Source organism: Dasypus novemcinctus, chromosome 23, assembly GCF_030445035.2.
Source record: "Dasypus novemcinctus isolate mDasNov1 chromosome 23, mDasNov1.1.hap2, whole genome shotgun sequence".
NCBI classification, from domain to species: Eukaryota; Metazoa; Chordata; class Mammalia; order Cingulata; family Dasypodidae; genus Dasypus; species Dasypus novemcinctus.
The window spans coordinates 6,155,596-6,172,398 of record NC_080695.1 but is presented as its reverse complement, the minus strand read 5'-3'; the positions used below and the strand labels follow the sequence as shown (position 1 = coordinate 6,172,398).

Sequence of the window (16,803 nt, the reverse complement as noted above, 5' to 3'; positions counted from 1 at the left end):
TTCATTTCCTTCATTAAGAAGGAGATGTAGGTCATGTCATTTAACCAATCTCTGCTCATTTATGTATCTTTCTGAACACTGGAGAAATAATTGAGTTTGCTTCTAGGATTAAATATGATAAATGTGACCGGACAGAAATTTTTAGATTAATGCTTCCATAATTTGTTAAACCACCTTTTGTATATTATTTCATTTTTTGAAGTAGAGATAAAGTTAGAAAAAAAACCAATGAGGGAGTAGATATAACTCAAGTGGTTAATTTCCTGCTTCCCATGTATTAGGCCCTGGATTCAATCCCTGGTCCTTCTAAAAACAAAATAAAAAAGTGAAATAAACCAACTCTCATTGGAGAGTGGATGTAGCTCAATGGGTGAGTTCTTTTTTTGTCTTCATTTTTTTTAATGTTACATTAAAAAAATATGAGGTCCTCATATACCCCCCACCTCCTCACCCCCACTCCGCCCATAACAACAACCTCCTCCATCATCATGGGACATTCTTGCTTCCCACGTAAGAGGTCCAATCTCTGGTACCTCTTGAAAAAAAACAACAGTGGTGGCGGGGTGACGTCATCAACCAGCGCCGGAAGCCATACTCTGAAAACACCTCCTCGATCCTCTGGAGGATGGTAGAGGCTGGAGAGGGGCTGCACAGACGCCGAATTGAAGAAAGAGGACAGTATCAGGTAGGAAACTTCTATCCGGGACCAAGTGGTCCTCTTCGCTTCCCTCTCAGCGGGGCCCTGCAAAGCTTCTGGGATCTGCAGCAAGCGGCCTGGACCCCTCTCACCCGGGAAAGAGGTTTTCGGGGAACTAACAGCAGTGAGTTGGGGCCCCGTGCGTATCCAGGCACAGAGACCCAGTGCTGAAAACAATTTGCTGCGGGGTGCTGCAAGCAAAAGGGCCCCCATTTTGGGGGGTTGGGGAATAAAACCTCAGCAGATTGGCTGTGGCTGAGCGGCGCAGTCACCACATCCAGTTTCTGCCGGTTGAATTCCCTAAATGCAGACTGGACCTTTCCGAGGGTCCCGCCTTTCTGCAATGACGCTGTCTGACTCACCGAGGCAGGAAAACCTAGCAGGGAAGGAACTTTAGGCAGAAAAGCCTCACGGAGGAAAACGGAGAGGGAGGATTAAACTGAACACCTGCTGGACTGGAGAGTTCCAGAAATGGAAACTGTAAGGAAAATGGGGGACTGAGTGAGGAAGAGACTTTAAACAAATCATAGGAGCAGGGGACAAAATTCTATACAGAAACAAAGAGAACAGATCAAGATTCCTGAAGAAGGAAGAGAGGCGAAACTGGCAAGTTATGGCAGGCTGTTGTGTTTCTTGTACTGGGGAAAGGAGGGCTTATAAGAGATAGGAATTAAGTTAAGCTTCAGTTTGCTGATGTAGGGCTTAGCATAAAGGTCTCCATCTAGGGTCTACTTAATTTATTTAACTTACCCCAGTTTGATCTGGCTGTCAGCCATTGAGAGTTGTGATAAAAATTTAAGGTGTTGAACTGGCGTTCATTTACTGCCTAAGGCCTTGGGGTAATATTTGCTAGTTGTTTTCATGTTGGGCTCATAGATGATCATGATGTCAGTTTTAACATGATCATAATTTTTAGGTCATCCCAGACATAAAGAAATAATTTGCTGGGTCACACGTGGTTGGTGACACACATTCAAATCTTTGGGACAGACAGTTCACCAGGGAGATTATAATGAATATTATGTGTGATAAAAGGTTCAAATGCCCACCTCATAGTATATGCCTAAGCCCAGTTCCCATGTTTTGACCCAAATGAAATCAAAGTGATCAAAAGAAAGGCCTTAGCTGTTTAAGTCATGTAGTGCATTTAATTATTTCATTTAATTTTACCTTAACTTCCACAGAAGTGTGTACCCAAATACAACAGGTGGTGTTGGCAATGACAAAAATGCCTCCTTGTTCAGCTAATAAGTAACAAGTTAAGCTAATAAATCTAATGAGTTGTTGTGCAGCTATAGCTTTAGCAGTAGAGTCAGTAATTTCTCCTATTGTGATTCTAATCCTGTTTTCATTTGTGTTAGTCCCAAACCAAGGTAGCAGCAATCTGCCCAAAGACCCAAACCCAGAATCATTACCTCCCTGGGTAAATTCTCTTTCCCTTGAGACTGTAGCTTGAGGGGAGTAGTCCAGTGAGAAGTTTCAGATTTATTATAAATTCCTAAAGGACTGTGAGGTGACCAAATACACATTGCTTAGGCATTTTATCAACTGTAAAGGTAATTTACAACCCAGTCAAGTATCTGGTAACATTTCCAAAACAAAAATATTGCCTGGGGAAATGGATATGGCTCAAGTGATTGTGCTCCCACCTACCATATAGGAGGTCCAGGGTTTGATTCCCAGGGCTGCCTGTTGAAAGGCAAGCTGGCCATAATGGTGAGCTGGCCTGACGAGTGCTGAGAACTGGCCCATGCAGAGAGCTGGCGCAGCAAGGTGATACAAATAGAAAGAGGCCCAGAGAAGAGACAATAAGAGATGCAGCAGACCGGGGAGCTGAGGTTGCACAAGAGTTTGAGCACATCTCTCCTCCTCTGGAAGGTCCCAGGATCAATTCCCAGTGCCACGTAAAGAGAAGACAAGCATACATAGAAGAACACATGGAGAGCAGACAGTAAGTGCAAGGCAATGGGATGGGGGAGAAATAAATAGATAAAATAAATCTTAGAAATTTAAAAAAAATTTATTACCTGGCAGAACAATGTAAATACAGTCAGTGTGATGTTGTTTATAGATTTATTAGTAGGAATACTATCATTTGTCCTTAGTATCCAATGGTCTGTCTTATTGAGACTATAAATGAAAAGCTTACCGAAAATTATTTGTATTGTGAATATTTTGCAGATCCAGTAACCTAAACCTGAAAGTAGAATGCATTGTTAATGTAACTTTTAGTTTGTGGAGGTATGTGGACTATTATGGCAAGTTTTCCAAACTCTTCTATGATACCTTTATAATTCTCTCAATCAGTTGTGTCTATTGTGTGGTTTACACTGAGCAAAAACAGGTTCTTTCCTTCCAATACACTTTAAAGACCAATTCCTGAGACACTGGGTTTCCAAGTGAGAAAGTTTATTTGCTAGGCAAGCAAAGAGATCATTGTCTAGCAAGGACCCAAAAACCTGTCTCCTTGATTTTGAGGAGTTTGGGGTTTTTATTGTTTCAAACAGGGGAGGGTGGAGTGGTTATAATCACAATAATAAATATACATAAGCCTAGTTTTCAAATAACCATAAACAAAAGTAAGATCAGACTGTAATAACCATCACAATAGTATGTGTACACAAGGGTGTGCCTCATTTGAAATAACCATAAAGAAAGGTGAGGTTGACCTAGCCAGTTTCAGTAATTTCAGGTATTAGCTTTGGGCTGTTTTATAATATAGTGAAAAAATAAGGGAAAAAACCATCTGTATAATGATTCAGTAATCATAAACTTAAGCTGATTCTTAATTCTTGGTTACAAGGTTCCAGGTCCAAGAAATTTTAAAGCAGAATAAAGAAGACTTGGGTCTAGTATTCATATCTGATATGAAACAAATGGTGCAGTTTGATCTGAAGAGACGGAACCATTTGGGATAAAAAAGAAATTTGTTATGGGTAGAACTATGGGGTCCCTTGCAATGTGCATATATCAAGGTTTATGGTGACAATTCAAACAGTCTATAAGGTTACATTCCTTTGAAAAGTCCTTGTAGAAACCATGACATTGTCTTTCCAAGCCAGTGCAAGGGAAAGCATAATGAAATATAAAGACTTTATGCATTATGAATATTAGTAAGGTAGCATCTATGCTAGGATTTGATCTGGCACCTTGGGATAGTAGTCTCCTTTGTGACATTGCCTACTTCTCTTCCTGGCTAGTTGGATTTTTAACTCTGCATAATTAGTCCAGGAGTCTGATGGAACATTTTTTTGTTGAGTAATGTGGACCCATGGCTCAATACCCTGTAATTAATTTGCATTACCAGAAGTTTGGAGTACTTGGGAGGGTTCCTTTTTGTCAGGATCTGTATTTGTATGTGTCATTTCCAGTAAATCCGTTATCCTGGTGTCAGATTATGATTAATGGAGTGTCTGTCATATGAGACAGGAAAAGTGTCCTTTACTTGTTGAAGGTAATCTTTGGCATAATGCATTAAGGATTTGCAAATTAGGTCATGTCATTGTGTGACAATGTTTTCAATTTATTCCCAGAGATAGGTCTGCCAGGAAAAATTTCATATGGGGAGAATTTGAATTTCCTAAAATAAATGCTATGAATAAACAGAGGGCCTAAGGTAAAATTTTGGGCCTGTAAAGACTAGGTTCTTCAGTTAATTTAGACAGCATTAATTTAAGTTTATAATTATACCTGTTTTACTAGTGCCTGTTTTTGCATGAAAATATGCAAGTGCATTTTAAAAATATTCACGCTCAGTCCTTTTTGTGTAAGCCTTTATCTTAATGATAGCAACAGTAGGTGGGAATAAAATGGCAAAAGGAGATAATTCACTTATCAAAAAATTTCAACTGGCATGCCAGATATGAGGAACCTTTTTTGCTTCCAGAGTATGCTGAAAATCACTATAGATCACTATAGATCTAAACCAGGGTCTGTGGAGATTTCAGGGGCAGGTTTTCAGGGGGTCTTTGAGTTTGAATTGAAAATTTTAACTTATAGACATGGCGATGTTGAGTGTCATAAAATTATCTGCTGCTACATTCAGAGTAGGGGTCCATGGTGTTCACCTGACTGGCAAAGGACTCCTTGGAACAAAAATGGTTAAGAACCCCTGTTATTACTGGTTAATTGAATTTCCTTCTGATGGAAGGCAGTGCTGGGTAAGAGTACAGAATTCATCCTTTTTGGTGGAAGAAAATTGTGGATGGCTGCCTTATTCAGTCATTATGTGGTTGATAGTAAAGTATACATACTCTCGAACAATAAAAATTTTCCTTGTTTCTTCAGCACAAATATTTCTACTTATATAGTCACATGGGTGACTCAGAAAATATTGGTAGATTTCCGTTCCTCTTAGATATAGAGATTAGTAAGAAACTTTTTGCTATAGGTGCTTTAGAGTAGTTGCCCAGGACAACCAAAATCTATAAAAGCATGACATATCTTTGAAAAAGAAGAAAGGTTGTTTTTGAGAGTTTTAGAAGGAAGTGAATGACACAAGGTGTGTCAAGGAGATTTATCTTAACTAACATCTGTGTTAATCTAATTGTGTCTTTTGAATTATAGGACTGATGCTGTTAGAACTACACTGAAAGAGAGTTTGTCATCAAAATGGTGTTTTTCTAGAGACAAAAAAAACTCTGAACTCCAGTTGGAATGAAAGCAGCCTCATTAAGACTTGGGCTCCCTGCATTCTCAGTCCATTTGGATTCTCATGAATAAGGGAGAGAATTTTAACCAGGTGGGAGAGTCCTCATTTATTTTGTAAATGATTTACTTTTCAATCAGAATGTGTTATTTAATTTGACTGCAGGCAGTTAGATAAAGCTATATGAGGTCAGGTAAAATTATTGTGGATATATAATATTTCTGGATTTATAATTATTTGCTCATTGCCAAAGGGAAACTCGTTTAATATATTATCACTTAAGGAAGGGTTTTATGCATTTAGACCAGGGGAGAGGTCAAAATAGGAACAAATGAATAGTTGTACAACAAAAAATGATATGAGTGACCTGAAGGAACAGTAGAATTTTAATATAAGCTATAGGAAGGGCAAAGGATACTTTTGGTTGGGGTTCAGTCAAGAGATCTCTGAGGAAATGACAAAACAAAGACTAAAAGAACATGAGGATGATGTGGGAAATTTTTTGAGGGGATTTCCACAGAAATGAAGGGTGGTTATAGTGTTTAGTGCTGAAATAATAGCTAATATGAATATGTTTGATTGTTTCTGAGAAATGGATTCTTATTCAATCCTTGGATGCCTGGAGGAGTCCTAACTTAAAATTACTTAATTTGAGGGAAATATTTTGTTAAAGTGGCATATCTTGATATTCATCTTGATTGACATTTAGGTTAATCAGAGAGTTAACGCTAGAAAAAGAGAATTTATTTTAAATTTCTGGGCTCATGGTGGTAGTATTGTCTTGAGTTATGTTGGATTTTTTGCCTTTACCTATGTAAATAGAGATGAACACTCTCAGTTTTGAGCCAACATGGAATAAATTGAAGTAATTGAATAGATATGTGATTGTCATAGTGTACAGAAGTGGGCGAGAAAGGGGGCTACATTACAATTCAACCTTGAGATGTTCTAATAATGGCCATGCAGGACAAGAAGGAGGAATACACTCAGGGGACTGAGATGTCAGAGAAGTCTAGGAAAAAGAAAGTTCCTAAAAGGTCCAGTTCTTTACTTCCAAGTTATAGACTGAAGCATACACATTGAATTTATTCATGGGGAGCTTATTGGAGATGGTAGCATGATTTACTTAAGAGGAAGCCTGTCATTTACTAACTCATCCTTTAAGGTTTGTGAGTAAAGCATAAAAGTGCTCATGTAGCTTGATTATGAAAGAAGGAAAAGGAGATCAGGCACAAGAGATGAAATAGGCACAAGGGGCATTTGGGTTCAATTTTTTGTTTGTTTTTTCCTCAACATTATGTTTTTTTCTTAACTTTTTTTTTGTCTTTATTTCTTTAATATTACATTCAAAAAGTATGAGGTCCCCATATACCTCCCACCCCCCTCACTCTTCCCCCCCATAACAACAATCTTCTCTATCATCATGAGACATTCATTGCATTTGGTGAATACATCTCTGAGCACCGCTGCACCTCATGGTCAGTGGTCCACTGGGTTCATAAAAGAAGAGAAACAATAAGGTTAAATGATGAGGTGATTGAGTGTGATAAGAGAGAGCAGTTGCCGGTAATGACTTCAAAAAGAAACAGGAAAACCTGCATTTCAGTTGGAGAGCTTAGTAATGTGCTGTGTCACATGCAGTAATAAACATGACAGAAAATTAAAGTCACCTCCTATGTGGGCAGATGTGGAAAATAGTTATCTATTAACACATCAGGCAAATACAGTGACATCAGAAATGTTGGAAAAAGACCTTGACCAAAAGGGGGAAAATGTAAAAGACAAATGAGTTTATATGGCCAAGAGACTTCAAAGTGGGTCGGGAGGTCATTCCAGAGGTTATGATTATGCATGTCTCAGCAGGATCTCATTTACTACCAAAGTAGATACTTTTCCAAATAGCAGGGCTCCTGAGGTCTCTGAAGACCTCCAGACACTATGGTCAGGTCAGATAGGTCAGGAGTTTGGTGCCTTGCCAGTGTGCCCTATTTTGGAACGTATGCTCCCCAAGGTGATAGAGTTGGACTCAGTTGTGTTGTCCCTACACATAGCTCTTCTGTTCTTGAATTTGAACCTATAATTAGTATTAGAGTTGGTAGGTGTACACCCAAGAAACTTAAATCTTTGGTCTGTTCTGTTCCATCTGGGCCCTGAATCTCAATGGAGTTGCAACATTTACTCTCCAGTTCATTGGTCACACCCAGGACAACTAACAAGGTGAGAATGGACAATTTCCATACCAAAGAATCAAGAAAGGCTACAACTGCAAGCATGAAATTTCCACTCATCAGCCCTACTGGATCACAGCCCTCTCTTAATTTGAAGTGGAATGGACATCACCATCCCAGAATCCTCAGGATTGGGGAATGAACTATGGACTAAAATAGACTTACTGGTATGGACTAAAATAGACCTATTGTGATCCTAGCAGTGGAAGAAACTAAATCATTGATGTGGAGACAGTGGCCACTGGAGGTTCTGAGGGATGGGAGAGGGAAAACAGGTGTCATATAGGGACATTTTTGGGAATTGGGAATTGTCCTGAATAACATTGTAATGGCAGAACAAGCTATTACTTATCTTGCCATAACCTACAGAATTGTGTGGGAGAGAGTGTAAATAAACTACAGTGTAAACTTTAATCCATGCTTATTGGCAGTGCTACAAAATGTGTCCCTCAATTGCAACGAATGTACCACATTAATGAAGGATTTTGTTAATGTGGAAAAATGTGGGATATGTGGGGATTAGGGCATATGGGAATCACCTATATTTTTTATGTAACATTTATGTAATCTAAATAGCTTTAAAAAAAATAAGTGCAATATGGTGGCATTTTTGGGACATTGGGATTGTGCTAAATGATGTTGCAGTGATGGATACAGGCCATTACATATCTTGTGATAACTTACAAAAATGTGTGGGAAAGAGTTTAAACTATAATGTAAACTATAATCCACACTTAGTTGCAATGCTCTAATATGTGTTCATCAGTTGCAACAAATGTACCACACTAATGAAGAATGCTGTTAATGGGGGAAAGTGTGGGAGGGGAGGGAGTGGAGCATATGGGAATCTTTTGCATTTTTAAAAAATATTTATTTATTTTATTTCTCTCCTATTCCCTCACCCCCAGTTCTCTGCTCTCTGTGTCCATTCACTGTGTTCTTATGTGTGTACTTGTATTCTGGTCAGCAGCACAGGAATCTGTGTCTCTTTTTGTTGCATCATCTTGCTGTGTCAGCTCTCCATGTGTGTGGTGCCACTCCTGGGCAGGCTGCACTTTTTTTCACATGGCATGGCTCTCCTTACAGGGCGCACTCCTTGTGCGTGGGGCTCCCCTTCACAGGGGACGCCCCTGCATGGCATGGCACTCCTTGCACATAGCAGCACTGCACGTGAGCCAGCTTACCACATGGGTCAGGAGACCCTGGGTTTGAACCCTGGACCTCCCATGTGGTAGGTGGATGCTCTATCAGTTGAGCCAAATCTGCTTCCCTCTCCTACATTTTTTATGTAACATTTATATGATCTAAGTTTCTTTTTAAAAATTAAAAATCAAAAAATTAAAAAATTAAAAAAAAAATTCTCATGAAACATATGCTGAAATATGCATGCTTGGAATACATCTGGCAGTAAATACTACATAAGTTGGGAGGTAATGTTTGGGAAGTAGATTTGAAGCAGGCAAGTTAGGGACTCAATAGATGGATCTGGAACCTGGCAGAAAAACCACCACCATTGCACATGTGGAAATTGGTATTCCCAAAGTGGCTGCTGGAGAAACTTGCAAGAATCCCATTCTGAATGAGATTTCCTCTGGAAGCTAGGAGAAGCCCTGGATGTTCTCCAGGGGCCTTATCATAAGTCCCTCCTGGGGGATTGAATGGTGGGGGAGGCAATTAAAACAGCAAACAGCTGGGACTACCTCCTGTCATTAGCAAAGGGTGTTACAATTAATGGTTCTAAAAGCAAATGCAAAGGCCAACTGACCCTCTCTTGCCTTTTGACCCCTGTTCTTGCCTTCTGCCCCCTGTTCTGGCCTTTTTCACCCCTCAGCTGGATCAATACACAAGTAAACCTGGGGATTTATGATCTGTAATGGGGAATTGTAGTCTGTCAACCCTTTTTATCACTCTTCAGCCCCTTCCTCTTGGGCCCCATGATCTGTTATTTTTTCCCATTTCTCTTTGGATCATTCCCTAATAAATTCCTGGCCTAACTAACCCAGCTTGCTCTTGAAATTAATTTCTTACAACTTAGCCAAGAACATAGAGAAAATCTGACAATAGGTTCAATGAAAAGGAGATTTGCTTGAACAGGTTTGCTGTTCATGGGTGTAAGTAACAAACTCTGAAGAGGAAGTTTTGACAACAGGGTGAGGATCCGAATATTGAATTGAGAGGTGACATTCCATGTAAAAACTAGGTGTGATATGTAACCTTTAAGATATTTGAAATTGGGATACAGGAAGAAAAAATTCAAACTCAATCTGTGTTTTTCAGTGGCCATATAAATTTGTCATTTTACTTCACCTCTCTGAGCCTTAATGTAGGACATTTGTTAAATGAGTAAATTAGACTTTATCAGTTGGGTTACTGAGAAGATTAAATTTTAAAAATATATGTAATTCTCCAAACATGTTGAATATAATAATTTTCTTCCTGGAATTGAGGTACAAATGAATTAGCTAATCTTGGGTCTGATCAATCTCATAATAATATATAAATTATTTTTTCTTTTATTTTAATAACATATATTCTTAAGCTTCTTAGTTGATTTCCAAATATATTTGGGTGGGATGTAGAACTTAGTGTTGAGTGGGCTACATTGTACGTATGGAAGAATAAAGATGTTTTAGGACAAATGTATCCAGAAGGTCAGGTTCATGGTAGAGCAGGAAGGGGGAATCCAGAAATCAGAAATGAATGTGAGAGAGCTGTTGGAAACTGAGGCACAGTGGCCTCACAAGGAGAGACATGCTGTCTCCATAGCTACGCTTGCAACCTAAGGAATGCAGTAATTAAGAGTTCCCGGCAAATGGGATGAAGCTGTTAAAGGCTGAAAGAAAAGATGAGCACATACTTTTTGTAGTGAATAGAGCACTTAGACTTTGTTCCTTGAGATAAGAATTTTTAAAATTCTTTAGACTATGAGTAATGCTCATAGTTAATACATGTTGCTGCTTCTTGTCACGTAGGCTACATGTTGCTGTCACATAGGCTACGTGTTCCTGCTTGTTGTCACGTAGACTGGGGTATATAGAGAGCCCCTTGTAAACAATAAAGTTGTCTGATGAGTCTCTACTCACAGACCCCCTGATCCAAGCTCTCTCGTTCTTCCTTTCTTTCTTTCTCTTTCTTTCACTCTCTTTTTCTCTTTCATTCCCGATACCCTTCGGGTCCAAAGCTCCAACAGAGAGCCAGTGCTATTACAAAAAAACAGTAATATTTATAACAGAGATTCCAGTATGCTTCCTCTTACGGCGAGGACGCAATTACAGGTGTGATTTTGGTTAGGGATACCTATGTTTTGAAATCAGCAATGAATTAAAAGTCTCCAGTGAACCAGAGAGCAGGTGTTACAACTCTGCTGAGGCTCAGGGCCCAGCTGGCACATGGACAGTCCAGAGATTCAAGTCTCCTGAGCACATACCAACCCCAGCACCTACCACAGGTTCATTAATGACAGAAGAGGCATGTGTAGAGAGGTCACATCTGAGCCCAACTCCATCACATTCAGGAGCACAAGTTCCAAAGCAGGGCCCACTGACAAGGCAATGAATGCCATCTGTCATGGCCATAGGACCTAGGTGTCTCTGTAGCTCTCAGGAGCACCACTATTTGGGGTTGTATCTACTTTGGCTTTCTCTGAGATCCTGCTGAGATGTGCATAAATGTGATCCCTCTGATGACCTACTGACTCATTCCAAAGTCCCTTAATCATATAAACTCATTTGTCTTTACCATTTCCCCATTTTAATCCAGGTCTTTTTCCAGTTGCATCACCAGCTGGTATTTGGTAGTAATTCCTTGGCATCAGGGAGGCCCATCCCTGGGAGTCATGTCCCTTGCTGGGGGGAAGGAAATGCATTTACATGCTGAGTTTGACCTCAGCAGAGTTGTAACACCTGCTGTCAGGTTCATTGGACATACTCAGGTCAGCTAACAGGGAGGTGAGAATTGTCAACCAGCACACCAGGGAACTGAGAGTGTCTACAACTGCAAGTAGGAATCCCATACAACAGCCATGTAGGAACTAAGCACCCTCTTGATTTAGAGGTGGAGTCAACATCTCTATCCCAGGGTCCTCAGAATGAATGAATAAAATAGGGATTAAAGTGCACTTACTGGTATTCTGCTATAGAATTGTGACTCTAGCAATGGAAGAAACTGTATCACTGATGTGGAGACAGTGACTGTGGGAGTTGCCAAGGGCAGGGAGAGGGAAGAAGAGGTGTGATAAGGGAGTATTTTCAGGACTTGGCGTTGTCCTGAATGATATTGAAGGACAGATGCAGGACATTGTACATCCTGTCATAACTCACTGAGTGGACTGGGAGAGAGTGTAAACTACAATTAAACTATAACCCATGCTGTGTAGCAGTGTTCCAAAATATATTCATCAAATGCAATGGATGTGTCACACTGACGAAAGAGTTTGTTGATGTCGGAGGAGTGGGGGTGGTGGGGAGTGGGAGTATTTGGGAACCTCTTATATTTTTTACTGTAACATTTTATGTGATCTAAGTATCTTTTTAAAAAGCTGTTACAAACAAAAGAGTAAAACTGGCATATTTTTTAAAAAGTCTGTGAACATCATGGGCTAATTAATAAATGCAATTCATGGATTTTCATCTTCTTATCTATAATATGAAGATAATCATATCTTTATTAGCCAGAGAAGATAAGATCTCCAACATCTTGACCCTGGGAAAGGAGAGTCCTTTCTTCTTTCTCTTGAGCATACCTTATGTTCTATTTTGTTTGGGCAGGGGATACTCCTAGGTGAAAGTTTTGGCATTTAAGAAGGGGGAGCCTAGAAAATTGTGGTCAAGATTTGAATCTTAAGATTTCTTTCTCCATTCTCAGCTTTGTTTTCCTTCTGCTTATCTGGTTGTGAGTGAAAATCCAGAGGAAGATAGATGCCAGCTCAGGTTTTGGCAATGCAATCACATGTGAGTAGGTAATTCTTTGCACCTCTCTTGCCAGCAGATGGGAAGATTTCTCCTATTGGTGTGATTATTCTAAGTATATTCAGGAGTTATTCAAGGATCTTAGCTTAAGTTTACACAGGACTCTTTATTAATTATGGTAAGTTAGGTACAGATCAATGAGTAATCTTCCAAGGTAATTACAAGAGTTGGTTAAAGCTATGATTAAAGCTGTGTATTCTCTGAGAAGATTTTAGAAGTTTTCTTTTTCTCTCCCATCCCATGGCCTCATTGAATAATGAAATCCCAGATCATGTTAGTGCCTGAGATTGGCCTGGCCATATGATGAATAGTGGTGACAGAAGTGAGTAAGAAGAGTTGTTTACAGTCAGAAGGGATGGTGAGTTTTCAGCTGTGCATGCAGTCAGCCCAACATTACAGGTACTGGGGTGTAGGGGTAGATATATTTGTCAGAAGCACATGAGAAGTTTTGTGAATTAAATGAAATTAGGAATAATGTATTTGTTTCCTCCAATTTTAATTTTCTTAAAGTTTTGATGGAATATATTTTACATTTTGAAATACTTTTTAAAAATATTTTAAAAATATATTAACTCCTCCTCATTGTTTGCACTCACTGTCTACTCTCTGTGTCTTTTCATTGTGTGCTTATCTTCTATTTAAAAGAAGCCAGGAACTGAACCCAGGACCTCCCATGTTGGAGGGAGACAACCAATGACTTAAGCCACCCCTTCTCCTGCTGGTTGTATCTCTCACTGTGTTTCCTATTTGTGTCTCTTCATTGCATCATCTTGTTGCATCAGGTTGCCATGCCAGGCCATCACATCATTGTCTCTTCGTTGCATCAACAAACCCAACTATTTGAGCCACATACACTTTCCTTGTAATAATTTTTAAAAACTACAATTCTCCTTACCACTCTTGCTCAAATTTCTCCACTTCAATTTTCTAAAACAAATTTATTCAAATTTTATAAGTGGATGCTATGTATAGGAATTATTTTTTCCTTCATTTTACCTGTGGTTTTAGAAGCTGTATAATAGATAGATAAAATTTATGTCTCAGTGAAAATTTTTAAAGATTAGTAAAGGCCAGAGGCAATGAACAAGGATTGTTTTAATGTTTCACAGACAAATGAGATGACGATAAAAATGAGACAATGAAACTGGTCTTTGTACACTCCAGAAAAAGTTGAGATTGGATGGTGTCCTACCACAGGAATGGTCAGTCTAAGGCCATGTATCAGTACACCTTTCTCAGGAGTCCCTGGCTTGTGACACTGAACCATATGTATGCATTACAACGAATACCTGAGCTATGTAGCACTGAGGAAAACAGGACTTAATGATTTGAATCCTATTCAGCTTTGCAGGATTCTGGTTATCTTTTCAAGGGTCCCTGCCATTTTAATGAATAATAGACCTTGAATTGAATTTAGATAGAAAGCAATTGATACATGAACTTACATTTGCCAAAATGCACAACGTATTCTTAAATGATTTTATAAATGAGAGGAAAGTGAGCTCATCTATATAGGGGAGTAACTTAACCATACCCATTTTTCAAAATGATATGTATATAATGGATATTGCTTGCCTTATAATATCTGTAAATTTACTTAAAATTTACTAAAACAAATATTGATTTATTATTAATGCTCAAAGGAAAACAATAATTAGCAGGAAGAGGCATAATGACAAATTTATTGGGATATTTCCAGATGTATGTCATACCCTATGTCATGTGATTTTCTTTTACAATGGGGTATTGTGGGTTCAGAGTGTGTATGTGCCTGTGAGTGCATCTGAAAGGCAGGTGGAAGTTCAGCATTGATAATGATGTTACTGGAACCCCAACACCTTTCAAGTTTTATATACACAGTTTTTGCTTTAGTGCTGTTATTTTGTACATCTCACTCAAGACATTGGTAAAGAGAGCCCTGTGTGAACACAAATTTCTGTGATTTTTTTTAGGCATTAGTGACCTTCAAGGATGTGTCTGTAGACTTCACCCAGGAAGAGTGGGACCTGTTAGACACAACCCAAAGAAAGCTGTTCAGTGAAGTGATGCTGGAGAATATCAGTAACCTTGTCTCAGTAGGTGAGGCTCTCAAACTTTATCTACCACCTATATCTAGCTTTTTTCTATCTAACATCTATCTAATCTACCTATATATTCATCATAAATCATCTTCCCTTTTTAAATTCAGGTATCTAAATCAGCTTCTCCAAATTGTATAATCTTTCTTACATTATATTTTTATATTTTATAATTTTAATACATTTATATTGTGCTAACAATCCTTAAATGAATTTGTTTCTTCATTTTATTTACATCAAGTTCACCCCAGTAGAGTTTAATCTTCTTGACCACAATTTAATGTCTTTCTTGAATTTCAATTTCCAACACTCAGGGCTGTGCTGAAATAAGTGTTCTCCTCCAAGTGCTATGCTGAGGCTTCAGAACACAGTAGTAGAAACATTGCTTATATCCTTTTCCATATAGAATTTAGATCATTTTTTGGGGGAATTTATGTAAATTGGATTATTTTGAAAATAATATTCAATCACTTTGAAAACAGATTTCTCTCCATTTAGGAATGGACAATTTTGCAGTCTATCTTTTTACTAGTACATGGGTAACAACAAACAGTGGTCCTCATTGAAATGGGCGAAAGGCCAAGAGTTACAGATTCTGTTGAAACATTGTCAGTGATCTAAGTTCAAGTTATTGTTGCACTGCTGACCTTCATTGCTTACCCTATACTTTGGTAACTTGTGATGTACATCATGATCATGACCTGTTACTATCATAACTCAAAATCCAGGTAACTTTTTTTCATACAAACAGGATATCAAGTCTGCAAAAGAGATGTGCTTTCCCAGTTGGAACAGGAAGAAGTGTCGAGAGAAGGAATAGTTTTTCCTCAATACCAGAATCCAGGTGAGCTGTTAAAGACCTCTGCATTAGAAGAGGGGTCTCATGATATTGTGCTTGAATATTTTAACTTCAGGATTCCTTAAGTGTGTAATGATTTTTTTTAATTAGGTATTTTTAAATAAAGATTTATTGGTTTATTTCTCTCCCCTCCCCCCACCCCAGTTGTCTGTTCTCTGTGTCTATTTGCTGCTGCTGCTGCTTTGTCCGCTTCTGTTGTTGTCAGCGGCATGGGAATCTGTGTGTCTTTTTCTTGCATCATCTTGTATCAACTCTCCATGTGTGCAGCACCATTCCTTGGTAGGCTGCACTTTCCCGCTGGGCGGCTCTCCTTACGGGGTGCACTCCTTGCGCGTGGGGCTCCCCTACATGGGGAACACCCCTGCATGGCATGGCACTCCTTGCGCACATCAGCACTGCTCATGGGCCAGCTCCACACGGATCAAGGAGGCCTGGGGTTTGAACCACGGACCTCCCATGTGGCAGACGGACGCCCTAACCACTGGGCCAAGTCCGCCGCCTGTAATGATTTCTTCAGTTTTCTTTACATGAGTTATGATTTCTAAAATGTAGCTGAAGATATTGGGGAAATTTTAGTCACGTGTTTGTTCCATGCATTTCTTAAGCTTTATTGAGTGTCATTGGCATTGGGAAAGGGATGTTCATTTGTTATTGTGATTAAACTGTCACATAATAATCCTTGTCCTGTTCCTATTCTTGGAAGATTTACCTCACTGACATCCCAGCTTTTTTCTCACAATCCATGTCTCAAAATCCTTTCTGACTGTAATGTCCTAGAATTATCTTATTTATGACTTTGATATTCTTTCCCAGGTAATTGTGAATGTGGGAAACATACTGAAAGGGATATTTGGAACTTTCTAAAATTTTCTTCCCCTAAAACTATTCTAACAATTTATTCTGCTTTTTTTCAATTACTACAGGAAGGCAATATGCCTTTAAAACATGGGAAATGATAGAAATGATATTCAGTCAGCCTACCTGTAGGAAAGACACTTCTAAAACCATGTCATTGGTAAGTTCAATTTTGTATACCCTAGTGTTCCAAATAGATACCAAAAGATGGAATAAATTAGGAATTCAGTAAATCATGAAATTTAAATTAATGTTAGAATTAAGTGCTAATCCAGCAAAAATTTGTGATAGTTTGAATTTTTGGTAAAAACCTAAACACAAACTCTAACCTGAGTTCACATAAAAATCAAATTGTATAAGCAGGTTTTATGAAGGTAATCTTTGAAACATCGTGAAGCTCAAAATTGATCAGATACCTCTGCAATTAGAGTGTTATAATAGAGAATATCTATGTGTATGAATTAGAATACT

General features: G+C 38.7%; 1 protein-coding gene across 6 annotated transcripts in view; it reads left to right on the top strand.

Moving 5' to 3' along the window:
* Positions 1–568: 568 nt before the first annotated feature.
* Positions 569–16,803, top strand: part of LOC101422657 (zinc finger protein 705F-like) — a 31,012-nt gene continuing 14,777 nt past the window's right edge. For 2 of the 6 annotated variants that reach the window (XM_071211123.1, XM_058285646.2), the window contains exons 1-7: positions 583–685; positions 2,576–2,648; positions 5,264–5,438; positions 12,437–12,522; positions 14,493–14,619; positions 15,370–15,462; positions 16,401–16,492. In XM_071211123.1, coding sequence (XP_071067224.1) covers positions 12,490–12,522; positions 14,493–14,619; positions 15,370–15,462; positions 16,401–16,492 — 345 coding nt within the window. In that variant the 5' untranslated portion in view covers positions 583–685; positions 2,576–2,648; positions 5,264–5,438; positions 12,437–12,489. Of the gene's footprint in view, positions 686–2,575; positions 2,649–5,263; positions 5,439–12,436; positions 12,523–14,492; positions 14,620–15,369; positions 15,463–16,400; positions 16,493–16,803 lie in introns of all 6 variants that reach the window. The other 4 variants (XM_058285650.2, XM_058285648.2, XM_071211122.1 and 1 more) reach the window with 3 other exon arrangements.